The sequence below is a fragment of the Staurois parvus genome, unplaced genomic scaffold, assembly GCF_062004578.1.
Source record: "Staurois parvus isolate SC_StPar_1 unplaced genomic scaffold, SC_StPar_1.0 ptg000199l, whole genome shotgun sequence".
Lineage (NCBI taxonomy): Eukaryota > Metazoa > Chordata > Amphibia > Anura > Ranidae > Staurois > Staurois parvus.
The window spans coordinates 1,362,915-1,382,604 of NW_028317995.1; the positions used below are offsets into that span (position 1 = coordinate 1,362,915).

At 41.1% G+C, this 19,690-nt stretch overlaps 1 protein-coding gene across 1 annotated transcript in view; it reads left to right on the plus strand.

Moving 5' to 3' along the window:
• The window catches only part of MMP14 (matrix metallopeptidase 14), a 50,509-nt gene extending 31,332 nt beyond the window's left edge, over positions 1–19,177 (plus strand). The window contains exons 2-10 of the mRNA XM_089678186.1: positions 8,091–8,239; positions 11,209–11,331; positions 11,418–11,725; positions 11,841–12,008; positions 12,648–12,811; positions 12,890–13,028; positions 13,174–13,324; positions 14,829–14,944; positions 16,885–19,177. Of these exons, the coding sequence (XP_089534312.1) occupies positions 8,091–8,239; positions 11,209–11,331; positions 11,418–11,725; positions 11,841–12,008; positions 12,648–12,811; positions 12,890–13,028; positions 13,174–13,324; positions 14,829–14,944; positions 16,885–17,216 (1,650 nt within the window). The 3' untranslated portion in view covers positions 17,217–19,177. The remainder of the gene's footprint in view (positions 1–8,090; positions 8,240–11,208; positions 11,332–11,417; positions 11,726–11,840; positions 12,009–12,647; positions 12,812–12,889; positions 13,029–13,173; positions 13,325–14,828; positions 14,945–16,884) is intronic.
• The last annotated feature ends 513 nt before the right edge of the window (positions 19,178–19,690 follow it).

A 19,690-nucleotide genomic window follows, 5' to 3' on the forward strand; every position in this document is an offset into this window, starting at 1 on the left:
TTCCAGGTGTTTGAAGTCTGGTCATTGGGCCTCTTCGTCCTTTTCTTTCTGGGGAGTGGGCGCATCCTTCATGCTACAGAGAGTCCTGCTATGTAATCACATGACCCTGCTCTATGCAGCATTTTTCTGGGAGTCCAGGCTGGTGGGCAGAGCCTTGAAAAGCTGGGGTCAAGGAAAGTGGGTTGAATGATAATGGGTGTCATTCCTTTCAATACATTTTTATTGAAACTTTTTTTATTTTAGAAAATACAATCGCAACCACTGTCATGTGTACAGACAAAGATATAACCAGAGCCAACAGATCGAAAGCGGCCATGCACAGAATAATATACCTGTAACAAATGACAAAGTAGATGATATGTCAAAAAATACATTAACCATATAGTATCAATAAATCAGCGTGAGGAATCCATACACCTATTGCCTGAAATCAGGCATTGGCGAGAGGAGTAGTAGCATATGAAATGCACAAAGTATATAATTGAACCAAGAAATACGTGGGGCAAATCGTAAATTGTCCCTGCGGGAGAGCCAGTAGAGTGAGAGATAAGAGAGAGAAAAAAAAAAGAGAGGGAGAGGGCAAGAAAGGATGATGGGTGTCATTCAATCCGAAAGAGGAGTGGCACAGCATTGCTGGATCAGTGAGTCTACCGGGGACAGCACTGAAGAGCAGGTAAGTATAGCAACTGTAGTTGCTTTGTTGTTTTTTAAAGCTGCCAAGGAGTGTTTTTTACATTAAGGCAGGCCATATATTATACATTTTTTTGTTCAAGCAGTAGGTTGAACAAAAGAAAGATGTGCCAATTCCTCCATGCACAAATCAAGGTGGATGGGTAAATTACTCCCGCTGAGGTATTGTGTTCTCAAGACAGGGAGCCCTCCCCGCCATCAGAGCACAATGATCAGTGTTGTGGTTATAGCCAGCAGCAAAACTCTACAGGGTGGTTGTACAGAAGCTAGATCAACTTCTGTACAACCAGGGTGTCCATACATGGAATGAAATTCCTTTGGTCCCCACTGAACCGGCCGAGTTTCAGTCCATGTATAGTCGGCTTTAGTGCTCAAACTGAAGATGGGCTTTAATACTTGTTCTTATCTGCATACATTTTCTAGGTCAAAGTATCAAATCTAGAAGGTCAGCTAGACAGCCATGGAGCTAATGTTTTAAAGTATGGTCAGCAGTAATATCCTCCATGGTTTTCTTATAACAGGTTTACACTAGTTTCTCTATTACCACTATTTAAAACTCCAGGGTTCTTGAATCACCTAATCATCTGCCTTATCAGGGAGGGCCCAGTTCTACTTTGCACAAAATTGCCAAGAGTATGTTTTCCATATAGGTCATGGTTTTCCATGTCCTGCCTGTGGACCTATCATTCAGACCTCTACCTGACCTCTAGAATTATTACTGGGAGTGGTGATCTTGTGTTTTTGTATTTCCAGAATAGGACTGCAGCTCTATTAAGTACATCACATACATATTTATATGCAGAATTTCATGTTTTTTTGGTTCTCATTTTCACTTTGTAAATGTATTATATTTTCAGATTTTTTTTCATATATTTCCCAATTAGAGGAGATTCATATTTCTCCATGAACATCTTATGCACCTGTGTTTCTTTATGGTTATTATCCTTAGATAATGTTGGGGTTTTCCTGTTGTGTTGTAGAATTTGTATGCAGATGAAGCTTCAAGGGATATTAGTGGTAATTTTCCTTCCAAAAGAAGCTCTTGGCCTTGGGGGAATGAAGAGAGATGACAAAGACTCATTAATCTAGATCCATTAACTCTTATGCAGTGAACTGCTGAAATGTATGTCAACCTTTTAGTCAAAGTGGTCTTTATTGTTGTTCAGGGTATTGGTAAGAAGCTTTTTACAACATTGCTATACACATTGGTATTCATCAATGACAGCCAATATATCTAATATGGATCCTAAAGTGACCTGGCCTCTGTTATTGACATTTCCTTGGAGATTCATATAGAGATATTGCCTTTCTTGGATCCAGTTGTATTTTAGAGTCTGTTCCCTAGGAAAGCAGATAATCACAATTGATAATATCGTACTATGAACAATAATTGTTAAACGCAACATCATTGCATTGGTTATTAACATGCAGATGTTTTGAAATAGGTTCACACCTATGCAGTTTGTGTTTGATCCGTTTTTGCCGTGCGTTTTGCACATGCGTTTTTGATGTGGTTTGCATTTTTATGCATTTATTCTTGGCCAACTTGTTGCTGAGAAGATTAAAAACACAAAACACATCAAAAACATGACAAAAATACGTCAAAAACGCACGCAAAATGCAGCACTTGCATTTTATATGCGGTTCCATTGAGGTCTATTGGACTAAAAATGCAAACTGCTGCGGGAAAAAAAGTCCCTGACCCTTTCCAATAAACACAAAAACTGCATAGACGTGAACGTGATCCATACAAAATCATGATAAATGGCATGCACTGCGTTCATGCAAAATGCAAAAAAAACACTGTACAGGTATGTCCTTGTTGTTGTTTTGTGGGTAAAATTAGGGGAATTAAAATGACCAACATTAAAATAAAAAAATAAAATAAAAAAAAAACAACATAATGACAAGCATGCTCAGGATTATATATAACAGCTGCTACAAGTTAATTTTTTTCAATTGTGTGCTCACACTGTATTACAATTTGGTTAATTTCTCCCTGCCTCTCCCACTTTGCTTAAAATGAATAAATAAATAAATATGGTTTCATCTTGTAGCTCCACCTAGCAACTTTATTAGCCTATTATGAAATGTAGTTGAATGAGGACTGCCACCATTAGATGACTAATAATTATGCTGCTTACAGTAAGAATATTACAGGCATACTTGCCAAGTAAAATTCACATATACAGAATAACACTGGCTTAAAGTGGAGCCAAGAAGGAACTGACATGCACTTCCCATCCTTCTCTGACATCATTCACATCTTCAGATTGTTTTCTCCACTCTTCCGGTACTGTACAATGCTATGTCAAATAAGGTGAACTAAAGTCTGTAATGACAGTTACTATTGTGCTAATTTTTTTTTAGGACTGTTACATGTTGTTGTTTTTTTTAGAATTTCTCCTTTTTTAGAGTGATATTGAAGCCATCAAGAATGATAAATGTATTTTAAACCCATTCAAGTTTAATGTCTTTTTAGCTGCTCTTTTTGCAGACAGAACATTAGATGATCACAACAGCAGATACAGCAATGTGTGTGCCTTTAGAATTGTCAATGTTCCCACTTCAAATAAGGGAAAGCCTCAATATCTCATGTTTCTCATTATTTGTGGATTAAAGACTGAGGAACGTGGTTTAATTTGGCAGCTTTATTTTAATGACTATACTGCACAAAATGCACAGCTGTCAATACTCTTCCCCACTGATCTCCAAGTTAATAATAATTTCAGATTATTTTTTTGGTTTGCACATCATGTTTCAAAGATAACTGAACTAGAGAAGTGATTTTTAAACATAATCCTGAGTGGTTAAACTGTGCCCAGGTTTCCATGACCTTCAAAGGCATTAGAAGGCTCCTGTGCAAGATAAAAGAATTCCAAAAACATTGTTCTATAGCAGGGATAGACTACCAGTGGGCCTAGAAGCTGTATTAGAATTACAAGTGTCATCATATCCATAACCTATCCTGAGTAATGGCTCTCCTTCATACCCAGGAAAACTATTATTGAGCACACTCTTCTTTTCCCTTCTACCCACCATATGGTTACTGATGCAAACCTAAAATCAGTGAAATGAGACAGTGCTTAAATTCTTTATATTCATATCATGAACGCTCTCATTTAGCTCTGAGGTATGAGCATGTGAGTTAGACTTCATTCAATCAATATGAATGTATTTAACCCTGCAATTTACTGATATACCACTTCTAGATACCAGTAGTCCAGCATGTAATAACAGAATTTATAGTTCTCGGTTATAAAACATAATGCATACAACATAATGAAGAAACCATCAATTGACATAAATTGGAGGCCACACTCAATCACTGCAAGATGATGTTCCAGTATTCATAGTATAACACAATGGGCAAAATCCAGCATGTACTGGATGGGAGCCATGTACTATAATGTACATATTACAATACATCTTTTACAACCATAAATAATTTATCATTTAATGTTTCAGCCAATCCATCACACCTTAACATAGCCAAACCAACCTTTTCCCCTCTTTGTCACTGGTAGCCATAAGTAGGCAAACAACACTCTGCACTTTGCAGCTATTAGTCACAAACTACTGTATCTATCACCTTTTTTCCATATTCAAGCAATTTATCACCCCCCCCCCTTACTTTCCATCATCCCCTTTCAAAAACCTTTGTTCAACCTTTTTCCTGCCAATCTGTCACATCAATGTTCTGTACTAGCCATCCTTTTATCATCACCTTTATAAGTAGCCATGCTTTCTTTTTACAGATATTACAATTATAGCCAATAATAAGAGTTCCCTTCACTGGAACTAAGGGGCCAAGCCCAACCCCTGCAAGACAACCCCACACCATAATACCCCTCCACCAAATTTTACACTTGGCACAATGAATTCAGGCAAGTACCGTTCTCCTGGTAACCGCCAAATGTAGACACATCCGTTGGATTGCCATACAGAGAAGCATGATTCGTCACTCCAAAGAACACGTCTCCACTTCTCTAGAGCCCAGTGATGACATGCTTTACACCCCAAGAATAGTGCTGCGCTGCCCCCTAGCAACCCAAGAAAATACACTAATAATAAATAAACACCCTCCTGAGCATCAAACCCAATGTGTAATAGAATAAATCTGTGAAACAAGGTCAATAGTAAATAATAAAACAAAAACTGGCTGAGCCACTAAATCCAAATGATATGTGGAACATACAAAATAAACCAAAATCAAGTAGCAATACACACTTGGCCAGCCTATAACAAACACCCATCTGAGCTGAAGAATAAAGTGTAAAAAACAACAAAAACAGTGAAATATGTGAAATGTATATCAGAAATAAAGCATGATCACAATGGCAGTAAACACCTGGCCGAGCTATAATAAATACCCGGCTGAAATAAAGCATAAAGTGTGAAAATCAATAAAAACAGTATAAAATGATGTAAAACAAATGCCCGGCTGAGCAATCAGCACCCCCAGGGGAATAAATATGAGATGAATCAAGTAAATGTTCAACTGGGCTGGATATTCACAAAACGTGCGTGCTTTACACCACTGCATCCGACGCTTTGCATTGTACTTGGTGATGTAAGGCTTGGATGTAGCTGCTCGGCCATGGAAACCCATTCTATGAAGCTCTCTATGCACTGTTGTTGTGCTAATCTGAAGGCCACATGAAGTTTGGAGGACGTTTATTGACTCTGTCGCCAGTTGACGACTTCTGCACACGCATGCGCTGACCCCACTCTGTCATTTTACATGGCCTACCACTTCATGGCTGAGTTGCTGTTGTTCCCAGTTGCTTCCACTTTGTTTTAATACAACTAACAGTTGACCGTGGAATATTTAGTAACAAGGAAATTTCACAGATGGACTTATTGCACAGGTGGTAACCTATCACAGTACCACGCTTGAATTCACTGAGCTCCTGAGAGCGACCCATTCTTTCACAAATGTTTGTAGAAGCAGTCTGCATGCCTAGGTGCTTGATTTTATACATCTGTGACCATGGAGGTGATTGGAACACCTGAATCCAATGATTTGGAGGGGTGTCCCAATACTTTTGGCAATATAGTGTATAAATCACTGAGCAAATTGGCAGTGCTAGATAAATACCTGTAATAAATAAATAAATATCCAGAGATATGCTAGCTGACACGGTAAATTGAAGCTGTTCCTCTATAGGAATACTGGCTACAGGTTGACCATGCTGGTCTTGTGGCAAAATATGTGTTGGTTATACAGAGGGAGTTGGCAAAATGATGATGTTTGAAATGCTGTAGTCATCTCTTAGTATGTTTCCAATAAATACACTGTTCTCTTTGTTTACATTTATGTGCTGTGTGGGAATTTTTCCAATTAGTTGAACTAGATGGAAATCAGAAACAGAACAAAGAACCAGGAGCTGATTGGGTGTGCTGTTCTATTTCCTTATTCATGCACACCCTCTTCCAGATGTGTAAGGTGGGAGTGAGCTCGCTGACCTCACATTCACAGCTGCGTAGAGGTCTTTTTTCCTGCTTGTGGAGTCCATATAGCACTCCCTGCCAAATAGGAAAAAAATTTCCTATGGCTTGCCAAAAAATGTTCCATTCTTTCATTGCTGCATATCTGCACCGAAGAGAATCCACTTCAAGCCCCATGGTTTTAGTAACCTTGGATTTAAATGCATGGTTGTGATACACAAAGAAGCATGTCCATGCACAGCACTGTTTATGCAAAACACACAACAGATTTAAAGTGCTTGATATCTATTGTAGAGATCTTCCAATATGTTACAGAAGACAACCTAATCCCTTTTTTGTGAATGATAAGAAATCATACAAAGAAATACATTAACTAGCTGCTTTTATTAGGTACACTTTGCTAGTGCCAAGAAAATATCCACATAGTTGCACCACCACCTCCAGCCTGAGCCAATGATGCAAAGTAGGATGGATCCATGCTTTCATGTTGCTTACCCCAAATTTTGACCCCAGGGCTGCTGTTAGAAACCACGGGGCCCTGTACAGCCAACCTGACCAACCCCCCCCCCAAAAAAAAGAACACAGTTTACTATGCTTCAGTTATGAATGGACACAGTAAGTGATTGGTACGGATCACTCATTCATTCAGGAAAGGAAGGGGCTAGTAAATGTGACATGTTTACCGGACCCTTCCCCTATTCTCTGTCCTGTAGGATCCTATTGTGTGCTTGCAGCTGTAGATGGTAAGGAGTGGAGGTAAGCCAGCAGCACTGTGGGGGCACAAACGGGGACCTGGGCAGCAGGGGGAAATGTATGGTGCACAGAGAGGGTTATGGGTGCAGCAGGGGGGAAATTACTGGAAACAGAATGGAAACCCTGTATGGCTCTCTGCAGCAGCTGAAAGCCAGATTTCAGCTGCTGCTGAGAAAGCCATACAGGTGATCTGTTCCAGTAATCCCCCCCCCCCATCGTGGCGATCACCCTTCCTTCCCACATTTGATTCATCCAGCTGCCTGGTCCCCTCTGCTGGCCTGGGCCCTGTACAGGAGGACTGGTGGTACCCCCTTATCCACGGCCCTGTTTGACCCTACCATCTGAATGTCGCAGCAACCAGTCTGCGCATTCTCCTCTGACCTCTGACATCAACAAGGCATTTTCGTCCACACAACTGCCGCTCACTGGATAGTTTCTCTTTTTCAGACCATTCTCTGTAAACCCTAGAGATGGTTGTGTGTGAAAATCCCAGGAGATCAGCAATATTTGAAATACTTAGCCCACTTAGCCCACCTGGCCCCAACAAACATGCCACGTTCATTGTCACTTAAATCCCCTTTCTTCCCCATTCTGATGCTCAGTTTAAACTTCATGCATTGAGTTGCTGCCATGTGTTTGGCTGCTTAGCAATTTGTATTATCAAGCAATTGAACAAGTATACCTAATAAAGTGGCCTGTGAGTGTATGTTGGTCAACACAGTGGTTTAGAGGTTAGCCCTTCTGCCCTGCAGCACTGCAGTCCCTGGTTTGAATCCCAGTCAGGACACTATCTGCATGGGGTTTCTGTTCACTCTGTACTTGCATGTGTTTCCTCCAGGTACGCTGGTTACCTCCTACATTCCAAAAATATGCTGATAGACTGATCAGCTCCTGTCTAAATTGGCCTTGGTATGTGTGTGTGCATGTAAAATAGAGATCTTAGATTGTAAGCTCATTGAGGGCAGGTCTGATGTGAATGCACAGTATGTAAAGTGCAGCATACATTGTCAGCACTATATAACTGCCCGTAATAATATGTTTTGGCCAAGATATCATTGGTTAGATAATAGTAGTACTAATCTTTGCTTAATTCAGTGCTACATAATAATACAATATTACAATTATTTATGTTGTATATAGATTTCAGTGTGTGACATCATGTCCTGATTTAAATTCCTATTTTTCTGTATTTATAGGGCTGGCTACAGCAGTATGGCTATCTGCCTCCAGGTGACCTCAGGACTCACACATTACGTTCCCCACAGTCAATGTCTGAAGCCATTTCTGCTATGCAAAGGTTCTATGGATTGACAGTGACTGGAAAGATGGACAGTGAAACAGAGAGGTATGGTATCTTTCTCTAAATGTATTTGTTTGCTCTGAACAGTAATCGGAGCAGCATAACATAGTACATTTTGTTAAAAAAAAAAAATCTGGGTGAGTAAAGCTGGGTACACACTATAAAAAACATTGGAAGAAAATTCCATACAAAAAATAATTGTTCGACTTTCCTATAGTCTCCTTAACCACTTGCCGACCGCGCATAGCCGAATGACGGCTTCACCGCGGCCGGCTAGTTCTGGGTGGACGTCATATGACGTCCTCCCAGAACGCGCTCTCCTGCGCGCCCCAGGGGGCGCGCACCCGGCGATCTCCGTGATCGCTGTGTCCTACGGACACAGCTGATCACGAGATGTGGTGAAAGGCCGATCCCACCGGCCTTTTACCACGTGATCAGCGGTGTCCAATGACACGCTGATCACAGGAAAATGCAAGTGCTGGTTCTCGGCTGCACTTTCCTCACGCTGTCAGATCGTGAGGAAAGTACTGCCGATGAACCGGCAGTTGTCAGAGCGGGGATCGGCACCGATCATCAGGGCACTGATGATCAGTGCCCTGATGATCGGTGCCCAGCAGTGCCACCCGCAAGTTCCGCCCAGCAGTGCGCCCACTAGTCCCGCCCACCCATGCCCAGCAGTGCCCCCACCTGTGCCCAGCAGTGCCCCCACCTGTGCCCAGCAGTGCCCCCACCTGTGCCACTCTGCAGTGCCACCTACCTGTGCCCAGAAGTGCCACCTACATGTGCCAGCAGTGCCACCCACCTGTGCCCACCCACCTGTGCCCACCAGTGCCACCCACCTGTGCCCACCAGTGCCACCCACCTGTGCCCACCCACCAGTGCTGCCCACCAGTGCCGCCCACCAGTGCAGCCCAGCAGTGCTGCCAGTCAGTGCCACCAGTCAGTGCCCAGGGGTTGTGCCAGTCAGTGCCGCCAGTCAGTGCCCAGAAGTGATGCCAGTCAGTGCCGTCTATCAGTACCCATAATCAGTGTCACCTATCAGTGCCACCTATCAGTGCTGCATATCAGTGCCGCCTATCCGTGACCCCTAATTAGTGCTGTCTATCAGTGCCGCCTATCCGTGCCACCTCATTAGTACTGCCTATCAGTGCCCTTTAGTGCTGCCTATCAGTGCCCATCAGTGCCGCCTATCAGTGCCCATCAGTGCCGCCTCATCAACGCAAATCAGTGAAGAAGAAAAAATACCTGTTTGAAAAATTTTATAAAAGAAACAAATAAACTTTTTTTTTTTTTCAAATTTTTTGCACTTTTTTTAATTTATAGCGCAAAAAGTAAAGCGTCCAGTGGCGATTAAATACCACCAAAAGAAAGCTCTATTTGTGAGAAAAAAATGATCAAAATTTCATATGGGTACAATGTTGCATGACGGCGCAATTGTCAATCAAAGTGCGGCAGCGCTGAAAGCTGAAAATTGGCCTGGTAAGGAAGGGGGTATAAGTGCCTGGTAGGCAAGTGGTTAATAGAAAATATTATTATTATTATTATACAGGATTTATATAGCGCCAACAGTTTGCTCAGAACCCCTCTCTTCTATGAGTGAATCCCAGAGAAAGGCAGGGGTTAAGGTGACTTGTGGCACTGTCCCTTTTTAGGCTAGCTAAATATTACATCGAGCTGACTTCTCCCTTTGTTGGCTCCGGGAGTGGTAAGTAGAGGTACTTATGTTGTCCCTTGAAATCCTGCTGCTCGGCAAAGACTACTGTTCAGGCCTCCTGCTGTACAGGTCCTTCTTTGCAACAACAGGGTGTCTCCAGGATGAGATTGAAAGGTGGTGAAGATCCCTCTGATTACATTGCTCCATTCATCCCTTCCCAGAGCTCCCAGCCCCAGGGTCCCCTTCAGGTCTCACAATTCTCAACTCAGCACTCCATACTCCTACCTGCAATGAACCCGACTGGTCAGGTTCTTCAATATTTATGAACACATCTCCCATGAATATTCAGATCCCTGCCCCAGTAGCTTCTAGAAGTTTCTGGAAATTTCCAGAACCAGGGGAAAGCGACAGGGGGCTGACCTGCAGAGCCCTCCAGCCTGGCTGAGCTTGAACCTTACAGACATGCTTACTTTAGCTACTTGTGAGCCAAACTAAATTTACCTAACTTTGTACAATAGAGGATGCTACAATAGTGTGTACTCAACTTTTGACATCCGATTCAGGCTTTCCAAATGAAAATTTCCAAAGAGGCAGACTCTAAAGTTTTTTTTCATACGTGACATTTTTGGTTTAATGTGTACTGTTTTCATACATGAAAAAATGAAAGACTGCACATGATCAGAAACAATAAACAACAAAATTCTATGCTACAACGTTTTTATGTCAAACAAAAAAAAGCCTTTGTTGTTTGAGAATTTTCATATGGTTAGTACCATCTTTGGGTTTAACTTGCTGTAAAACATCGAGGAAAACTGGACGATCGTTCGCCCAATTTTCTGTACCTAGCTTTAACAACCAACATACATATAGTGGGATTCTGAGGCAACAATTTAATTTATCTAATTTATATTGTCAATAATGAAAAATTAGTCATGTACCAGCATTAGAGGAGTGATTCCCAAAAGCAAAACATATACATTAATCAATGTATAAATATGACTGGTACAAAGGATTACTGGAACATCATAACTTTTTGCCAGGTCTGTATTGTTATCTTTATATTATTTTTACTAGTAGTATATTTGCAAATGTGAGATTGTCCAGATCATTGGATTAGCTTTAGAGGTTGATAATAAATTAAAAGTATATAAACATCATACAAATGTAGGTGTGTGTATATTTGTTACAGAGACACCTTTGGTATGCCTCAAACATACATTCAGTCTTGTGCTTCTTACATTAAGGCAGTGTATATCAAGCATCTAAAACCGTTCAATTGTGCATAATAACACATAATTATACAAAGATTTATTTACAATGTCATATTGACTCTTAGCAACTAATACCTGCTTATTTTTAGGGCAATGAAAAGGCCACGCTGTGGTGTCCCAGATAAATTTGGTACTGAAATAAAAGCCAACGTGAGGAGGAAAAGATATGCCATCCAGGGTCTAAAATGGCAGCACAAGGACATCACTTTCTGGTATATCAAAATATATATTTAAAAGAAGAATCTGTTTTTGTTTACATTTCAGCCTTACCTTTAGTATAACACTTGTGTTCTCCCAGCATACAGAACTACACACCTAAAGTTGGTGAATATGAGACATATCAAGCCATCCGAAGAGCCTTTACTGTTTGGCAAAGTGTAACTCCACTGCACTTCCGTGAGATTCGATATGTGGATATTAAAGATGGACATGAAAAGCATGCTGACATCATGATCTTCTTTGCTGAGGGGTTCCATGGGGACAGCACCCCTTTTGATGGAGAAGGGGGCTTTCTGGCACATGCATACTTTCCTGGGCCAGGTATTGGAGGAGACACTCACTTTGATTCTGCAGAGCCATGGACTTCCAGAAATGATGATTTAGATGGTAAGGATAATGTCACACTCAGAATGAGCAATGTATATACAATATGAAGGATAAACAGATTAAAAAGGAATTGGTGATATCAGTAATAAATACGTTAATACTTCTGTTTACTTAGGCAATGATCTGTTTCTTGTGGCCGTTCATGAACTGGGACATGCACTGGGTTTAGAACATTCCAATGATCCATCAGCAATCATGGCCCCATTTTATCAGTGGATGGACACTCAGAACTTTCAGCTTCCAGATGATGACCGTAGAGGAATTCAGCAGATATATGGAAGTGGTAAGAGGATGGAGACAACACAGGGAAATGAAGTACTACAAGCTTTTTCAAAAGCAGATAAATTAGTTGAATAGCACTTTAGGGCTCCATATACTGTATACTGTATATTGTATAAGCAATATGTGAATGTTTACAGGTACACATAAATCTATAGAACATGTACATATTTTAAAGATAGTTTACTCCTGTATTTTGTCTCAATGTTAATGTGGCCATAGACAGCTCAGGGGGCTCAATGACAAAAAAAAAGGGCAGATTCCTCTATCCACGCAAACAAGGTGGATGGAGAAATCTCCCCGCCCCCCTTACCCAAGACTTTGTATTCTGACAGCAAAACCCAGCGCTGTCAGAATACACTGATCAGCAGCTGTAGCCGCTGATCAACAAATGTTTTCCAGCTTGCCCATTTGACAGAAGTCAATCTACTGATTGACTTCTGTAGAACAAAGATGGCCACACACTGATAGAAATTCGGCCAATTCCTCCTGGCCAGCTTAAGATGTCTATGGCCAGCTTAAGAGAAAGTCACTTTATGTATATGTGACTGGGGGATAATGGAGCTGTTGCTTATTTATGCTAACATAAGTATTTGAAACTCGTGCTTACTGACATTCCACTTACCATACAACTTACTCTTAGGTCATGGAGAAGGATCACCAATCCCCACACGTGCTCCTCAGCCTACTCCGCGATACCGTCCCGATGTCCCAGATGACCCAAATGTTCCTCCTTACGGACCAGATGTCTGCCAAGGCAATTTTGACACCATTGCTGTGTTGAGAGGAGAAATGTTTGTGTTTAAGGTTTGTGGTTAGCAATCTTTCTTCTTTTAAAGAGTAGTTTATCATCTATCTCTTGATTTAAACTAAATATCTCTGCAGGAACGCTGGTTCTGGCGCGTGCGCAATAACCGTGTAATGGATGGTTACCCACTGCCCATTGGACACTTCTGGCGTGGGCTCCCAAACTCAATAAATTCGGCATATGAACGAAAAGATGGAAAATTTGTCTTCTTCAAGGGTAATTAGTCAACAGTGTGGATTTTTCAGTATTCTATCAATTAATAACTTGTTTGAATTGAAACAAGACTTATATCATGTTGTTATAATCCTTTTCAGATTTTGGTATTCATCATTATATTTTATATCTTTTTGTGTTTGTTCAGGGAATCAATACTGGGTATTTGATGAAGCCATTCTTGAGCCTGGATACCCCAGAACATTAAAAGAAATGGGTCGGGGATTACCAACTGATAGGATTGATGCTGCCCTGTACTGGATGCCAAATGGAAAGACCTATTTCTTCAGAGGAAACAAGTAAGTGACTTTGTGGACTGGAAAGGGAGTGGAAGATAGGACATTTCTGTATCTAATGACTAAGTTAAAATGACAACTCCTGCCAAACAGCTAAATCCACAATAGAAAAAAATGTGTAGAAGCTATTTTACCTGCCAAAAGATTTCTAAAGGAATGAACATATTTTGTGACTAGTTATGACTGCTGCGCTACTCAGCTGGATAACATACTCAAGGTAACTGCATATTTTAGAGCCTTTAGCTGTCTAGGGTTCTTTTGACATTTACTGAATACTACTATGTTGTTGATGCCCAGCCTAAGTTAACTCTCACCTGTACACATAGGAACGTCACACTGTTGTTTATCAGCTTACACAGCAGGCATTCCCACTGTAAGCTTGCATACCAACTATTAGCTGACAATTCCGTATAAAGATAGAGTTTAAGAAATCACACTAGCTAAATTTTTAAATTACAGTATTTGTAGGTTAACTTACTATTGCCTTGGGTTATTATTTAAAAGAGAAGTATGGCCAAAGCTTTTTTGGTCATACATCTCTTGTTAGTCACAGGAGTTCACTTACTTTTGCTCTCCTGTGACCCAGAGCTATAGCCCACTGTCAGCTGACATCACAGAGCTGCTGCAGGCCCTGAAGGATATTGTTGGGATCTATCCAACTGCCTGATTGACAGCTGACTCCGGCACTCAGCAAGTTTCAGGCTCTCAGAACTCAGCCTCGCCTGCCCCCTCTCCTGCCCGGCAGTCCAGTGAATGCTGGAGTTGCAGAGTGAAGAGCGATGACTGACGTCCACAGCCCTAAGCTTCGAGAAGACCATGAACTGAGTGATCAGTGGTCATATGATCACTCAATTATTGCAGACTTCCCCTTTAAGTTAAAAGAGTGCTTTAACCATGCAGGGCAAAGCAATAAATTTGTTTTAATGCCCCTTCTGGCCATCAGCACAATAATTTTTTTACTTCCCCACCCTTCTGTTCAGCTTCTGTGAATGAAGAAGAAAGACATCTCTTTGTAAGCTCTATGTTGCTGCAATTAGAACTACAACAGGGCTGAGGACTCTGCCTGTTCCCATGTGACAGTGCTGACCAAATTACCAAGCACCAGAACTGACACATAGGGGGGGATTTACTAAAACTTGTGAACTCAGAATCTGGTGCAGCTTTGCATGGTATCCAATCAGTTTCTAACTTTAGCTTGTTTAATTAAGCTTTGACAATAAAACCTGGGAACCAATTGGTTTCTATGCAGAACTGCACCATATTTTACACCATGCAGTTTTAGTAAATAACCCCCATAGAGTTAGTCAAATGGTACCCCATACCCAGACATTTCAGCTAGTTTTTTTCCCCCAGCAGTTGAAAGATGAAATGGATTAGTGAAAGAAGGGTGAATATACAATATGCTGCTTTGGTGGAGGGGTACTAAAACTGCATAAGCAAAGTACAGCTTTGCTTTTAGAAATATGGTGGGGGGTTATTCACATATCTTGTTTTCTGTTTCTTTCAGGTATTATCGGTTTAATGAAGAGATCAGGGCTGTAGATTCTGATTACCCAAAGAATGTCAAAGTATGGGATGGTATCCCTGACTCTGTTCGAGGAGCTTTTATGGGAAGTGATGGAGGTAAGGAAGATATATTGTGCACCACATATTTTTACAAGTTATGAAGAACTGACTGGTTTGTCATGTATTCACACATGTACAAAGCCTTTTAAAAAGGTCATATAAAAATTAGCATAGTTTATTCTGATAGTTTTGAACATGCCACATCCTCCCATATGTAAGTACATAGAGCCCTGACCAACTTTTTGACAGTATTGAAGGCACTGAAGCTGCCTATAGACTTTAGAGGGCAGGATCTGCAGAGCACTCCATAAACTCGTAAGCTCAGGTTTATCTGGCTGCAAGGGAGACTGGCTGCAGGACACAACTGACATCAGCATTTGGAGGCAAGTTTTCAAACCCTTCCGATTGCTCATGCCCCTTGGCAGTGGAAAGCATCTGTCCAACACATAATATTGTGTCCCGATCACGTCTGTTAGTACTTTTAAACTTATTTCTATAACTAGTTCCAGGGTCACTGCAACTAGTAGCTGAGACAGGATAAGAAAATGTTGTCTTATGAATATTGTTTACTCCTTGATAGGCCAAATCAGAGGTGCCTGAAGTAAAAACGTAAAGCTGGGTAACGCACCATATGCCTTTTGTTGTTTCCAAAAGATTCTTGTTTATTAAGCCCACCGCACGGGATACTGTAAGATTGGTAAATTTTTGGTCTTCAGTCTTCTGCACCACATGGCACTTACTGAAGGATGAGGGTCAGTGGGGTAGGTTGTGAAGGAAATGACGGAAAAGATGTATCTGTTGTCTGATATTTCTCTTTATTGTTGATAGGCAATACTGTATTATCAACAGCTATTAAGAGGCTTGTATACATTGTGTTTTTAAAGCATTACTGAACTAGTTTTAATAGACTTTTAAAAAGTTAAAATAATTGTATGTTGCTTCTTATATGTAAACTGGCACCTGCCAATTCCAATACTAGATAAGACTCTCATGGAACAAACCAGAGGTTCTTGCTGTGCCTGCCTTCCTTGTCTCTCAACAGCCCCAAACAATGTGACCATTTATGTTTAGGGAAGTGCTGGTTGCCCATGTTTTTTGGGTTTTTCCTGTACAGTCAACCACCCTCTAGTATCTTTGGCTAGTTTATAACATATCTAAAACAAAAATGTAATATATTTCAACATACAAGTCCTCATATGTGGTGGCTGCATTCCTGTTTAGGCCTATTGTCTATTGCTTTCACCTGGTAATCCTCTAGTTCCTGTCCCTTCATGTCTACAACAATTTCTGCACTGTATGTATAGAGGAGGCCACAGTTGTCACAAAAACTGCACTTCCTTTATGTGCACAGGAAGTGACAAGTTCAGTGCATTTTTGGCAAGATCAACAGGTTTTTTTTCTGTACTCTGTGAAAATTTTATTAACATGACAAGGTGTGTAGCCAACACTTCTAAGGACTGATTAAAGTTGAATTCCAGGCTGAACCCAACTAGTCTATGCTTACTAACCTGTGTAAGAAAGATGCGTACACTTACTGTACCTATTTTAAGCCTGCTTCAGTCCAGTCACATGACCTGGCTCCCTTGTGTCAGTAAACATCAACTGCAGGGGAGAGGAGGGACCTCCGACAACAGATAGCCAATGGGACTCTATGGGTGACATCACTGCTCCCAGGCATTCCCAGCCATTGTTGCATGTTCTCTCATCTCCCCTGCACCTGCCACTGGCTGACAAAGGGAATTAGCTGACTGGACTGAAGCAGGCTCATAATAGATAAATATATACATCTTTTCTACACAGTTTAGGCAGCATAGGTGTTAGGAGGCTAGAGGGAAGAAGGAGCATTTTTAAAATTAGGTAGGTTTCTACTTTAAATTGTTTAGGGGTTTAGATATGCTTTAAGACTATAGGGCAAGGGTCATAGGGGTTTCATTAACCTTTTTTTTTACCGTAGCATTTCTAAAATCTTAGGTTCTGTTTCCTTTTATGTTTTGCAGCCTTTACCTATTTCTACAAGGGTAACAAGTACTGGAAGTTTAATAACCAGCAGTTGAAGACAGAATCTGGTTTTCCCAAGTCTGTTCTGCAAGACTGGATGGGTTGCAGGACCACCAAGCAACCTGAAGATAATGATGTTGATGATGACAGAGAAGTAGTAATCATTGAAGTTGATGAAGCCAGCGGAGGAATAAGCATGGCAGCTGTTGTAGTTCCAGTGCTCCTTTTGCTCTGCGTCCTGTTCCTTGGACTGGCTGTCTTTATCTTCAGGCAGTATGGCACTCCCAAAAGGCTTCTATACTGGCAGCGATCCCTGCTGGACAAAGTGTGAGACATCACATACCTGGACCCTCCCCCCCATTGCTGTCTCTCTGGCCCTCCCATGCCTCCCTCACACAGATTTCATGGGGAGCAGTAATAGCCTCCTGGGGAGGGAGGAAGGGAGAGAGGCAGTTTGCACCATCTTTTGCCGCTATTTATGTGGCATACATCATTGCATTTAACCCCTCCATTGCCAGACTGGAGCCATGTCTTCCATAATGGTTATTGCACGGGTACAAGTTGTAGTTTTTCATTAGTTATTGGTCTGGAAGTGCTCTCAGTATAGCCACCACTTGCAGGACTCAGAGCAGAGATGGACACCCTTTTAAAGGGTCTGGAGACATTACCTTAAGTTTTTAACAGATGTGTGTTTATGCTTTGCAAAACACCACAGTCCCTTGCTAAGATGAATAGTTTTTTGCTAACTAAGAGTGAACATTCTGAGCACCCAGCTTGAACCTTAGTCATGGCTGGGGTACACGGAATTGCAAGTGGGGGAAGACCAACTTGTCTGGCCATGTGAGCTTTTGTCCAAAGGTTGTTTCCTCTGTGCCATACTGCCAATAGCACAGCTAGATTTACTAAGAGCCAACAGAAGGACGTTATTAGTCAGTAAGAAGATATTGACTTCTGTATAGAACCTGGGCCACAGCTGTGTAATGGGGTACAATATTCCAGACTTTTGTGACAAAAGCATTTATAACAATTTGGTAAAATATAAGGGCCTGAGGTCCAATTTAAGTTGGAAAAAAAGAAAAAAATATGTTTTCATAGTAACCAAATGTGTGTGACAAGGACAATAATGTCTTGTCCTTTGGAATTTCAAGTACTGTCTGTGATATGATGATCTAGAGGAAGCTGAGATAGGTAAGTGTATTTTTGCAGAGCAGGAATCTGTACCTGGAGAAAAAGAGGGACAAGTTTAAGGTCAGTGCCACCCAACTCCAAGAGTGCCTTGAAAAATGCCCTGTAAACCCATCCATTGTACTTCTACGATGCCTCTAAGGTCTACCGCCCTCTGTATTTTTATGGATATAGAAGGAAAAGGTTTCAATCTCAGGGTCCTCTCCTGGTATCTGACTTGGATGATGTCGATAGATGCTTATATATACTTGGTTTAGTCGCTACTTTCAGGTCCTGGCAGAGGCAGAAGATTGTTGGCTTTCTGTGATGTAAGGGGTTGATCACTGCTCTGAAAGATTCTCGCAGTTCTATTGACAAAGAAAGGACTGGGCTCACAATGTCTCAGTCCAAAAAAATGTTAAAAGACTGCTCTGCAGGTCTCTGGCTGTGGTGGGGTTAATCATGGTTGTTTAGTGCCCCTGTAATTGAAAAAGAAACATCAGTGCTCTGTGAGTCTCATGCGCAGGGAAGGGGTTAATCATAGCTCTGCAGGTTTCTGTCGGGGTGAGGTTAAGAAGGGCAAATCACATGGTACGGTCAGGGGGTGGGGGTCACATTTCCTGTCTTGTTTCCCGTCTTCTTATTTTTTGTTTATATTTGATTATTATAATTATTATTATTTGATAATAAGGCAGCTCCTGCAGGTCAGGCCGCTTTGCATCTCCCACCTATCCACTGCCAGAAGGATCAATCATGTTCCACTGGTCCCTCTAGCAGTGAGTGGGTGACCTCTTCACCCCTCCCCTCCAAGCATGGAGCTTGGGGTCAGGGCTTGCACAAAATTATGGGGGCAAAGAGAAGCATGTGCCCTTTCTAACCTAACCCCCAAGTGCCTTATATCACCTAGTAACCTCAAACCTAAAATGTGCATCATTCCCTCATTTTAATATGTGCGTGGAGGGGTGTGGGAGATCAACCAAATGGAATTAATTAAAGCTTCTCTCATGTGGACAAAGTTGTGTTTTTTATTTTATTATTTCCTGAAGTCTTTTTTAAAAATCTACCAGAAACTATTTGTTATTGACCTATGTTTTTTAATATTAGAAATATAAAAAATATAAAAACAGAGCTTCATCTGTATTCTTTCATCACACATACATTATGCAGTACATTTTAACCAGTTGTGGAACCTATGCTTGAACATTTAGTTGAGTGACCATCATTCCTTCCTTTATTTTTTTTATTTTCCTGAATTTGGTGCTTTTTGTGTTTCCTTCACTCCTTTATGAATTTTGGTAATCTTCTACTCTAATCGTAATGCCACACATTTCCCTCATTTTGTTTCACAGAGCATATACACAGATGGCCTTTTACTGGCATATAAAATACTGTGTTTTTTGTGTTTTTGTTACTGTTACTGCAAGTGATCATAAAGTGATTCACATTTTAGAAATGTAGAAAGGAACTATGGGCTTAAAATACGCTAATGGATCAGATTTGTTTACTCCCCCAAGCCATCTAGTGCACATTTTTTTCTGGGCAGGTTTATTCAGAAAAAAAAATTATTTGTGCATTGTACCATAATAGGACATTTGTATTGTATTCTGCTGTGTTTCAAAGCTATGCAAAAATGTACTTTTG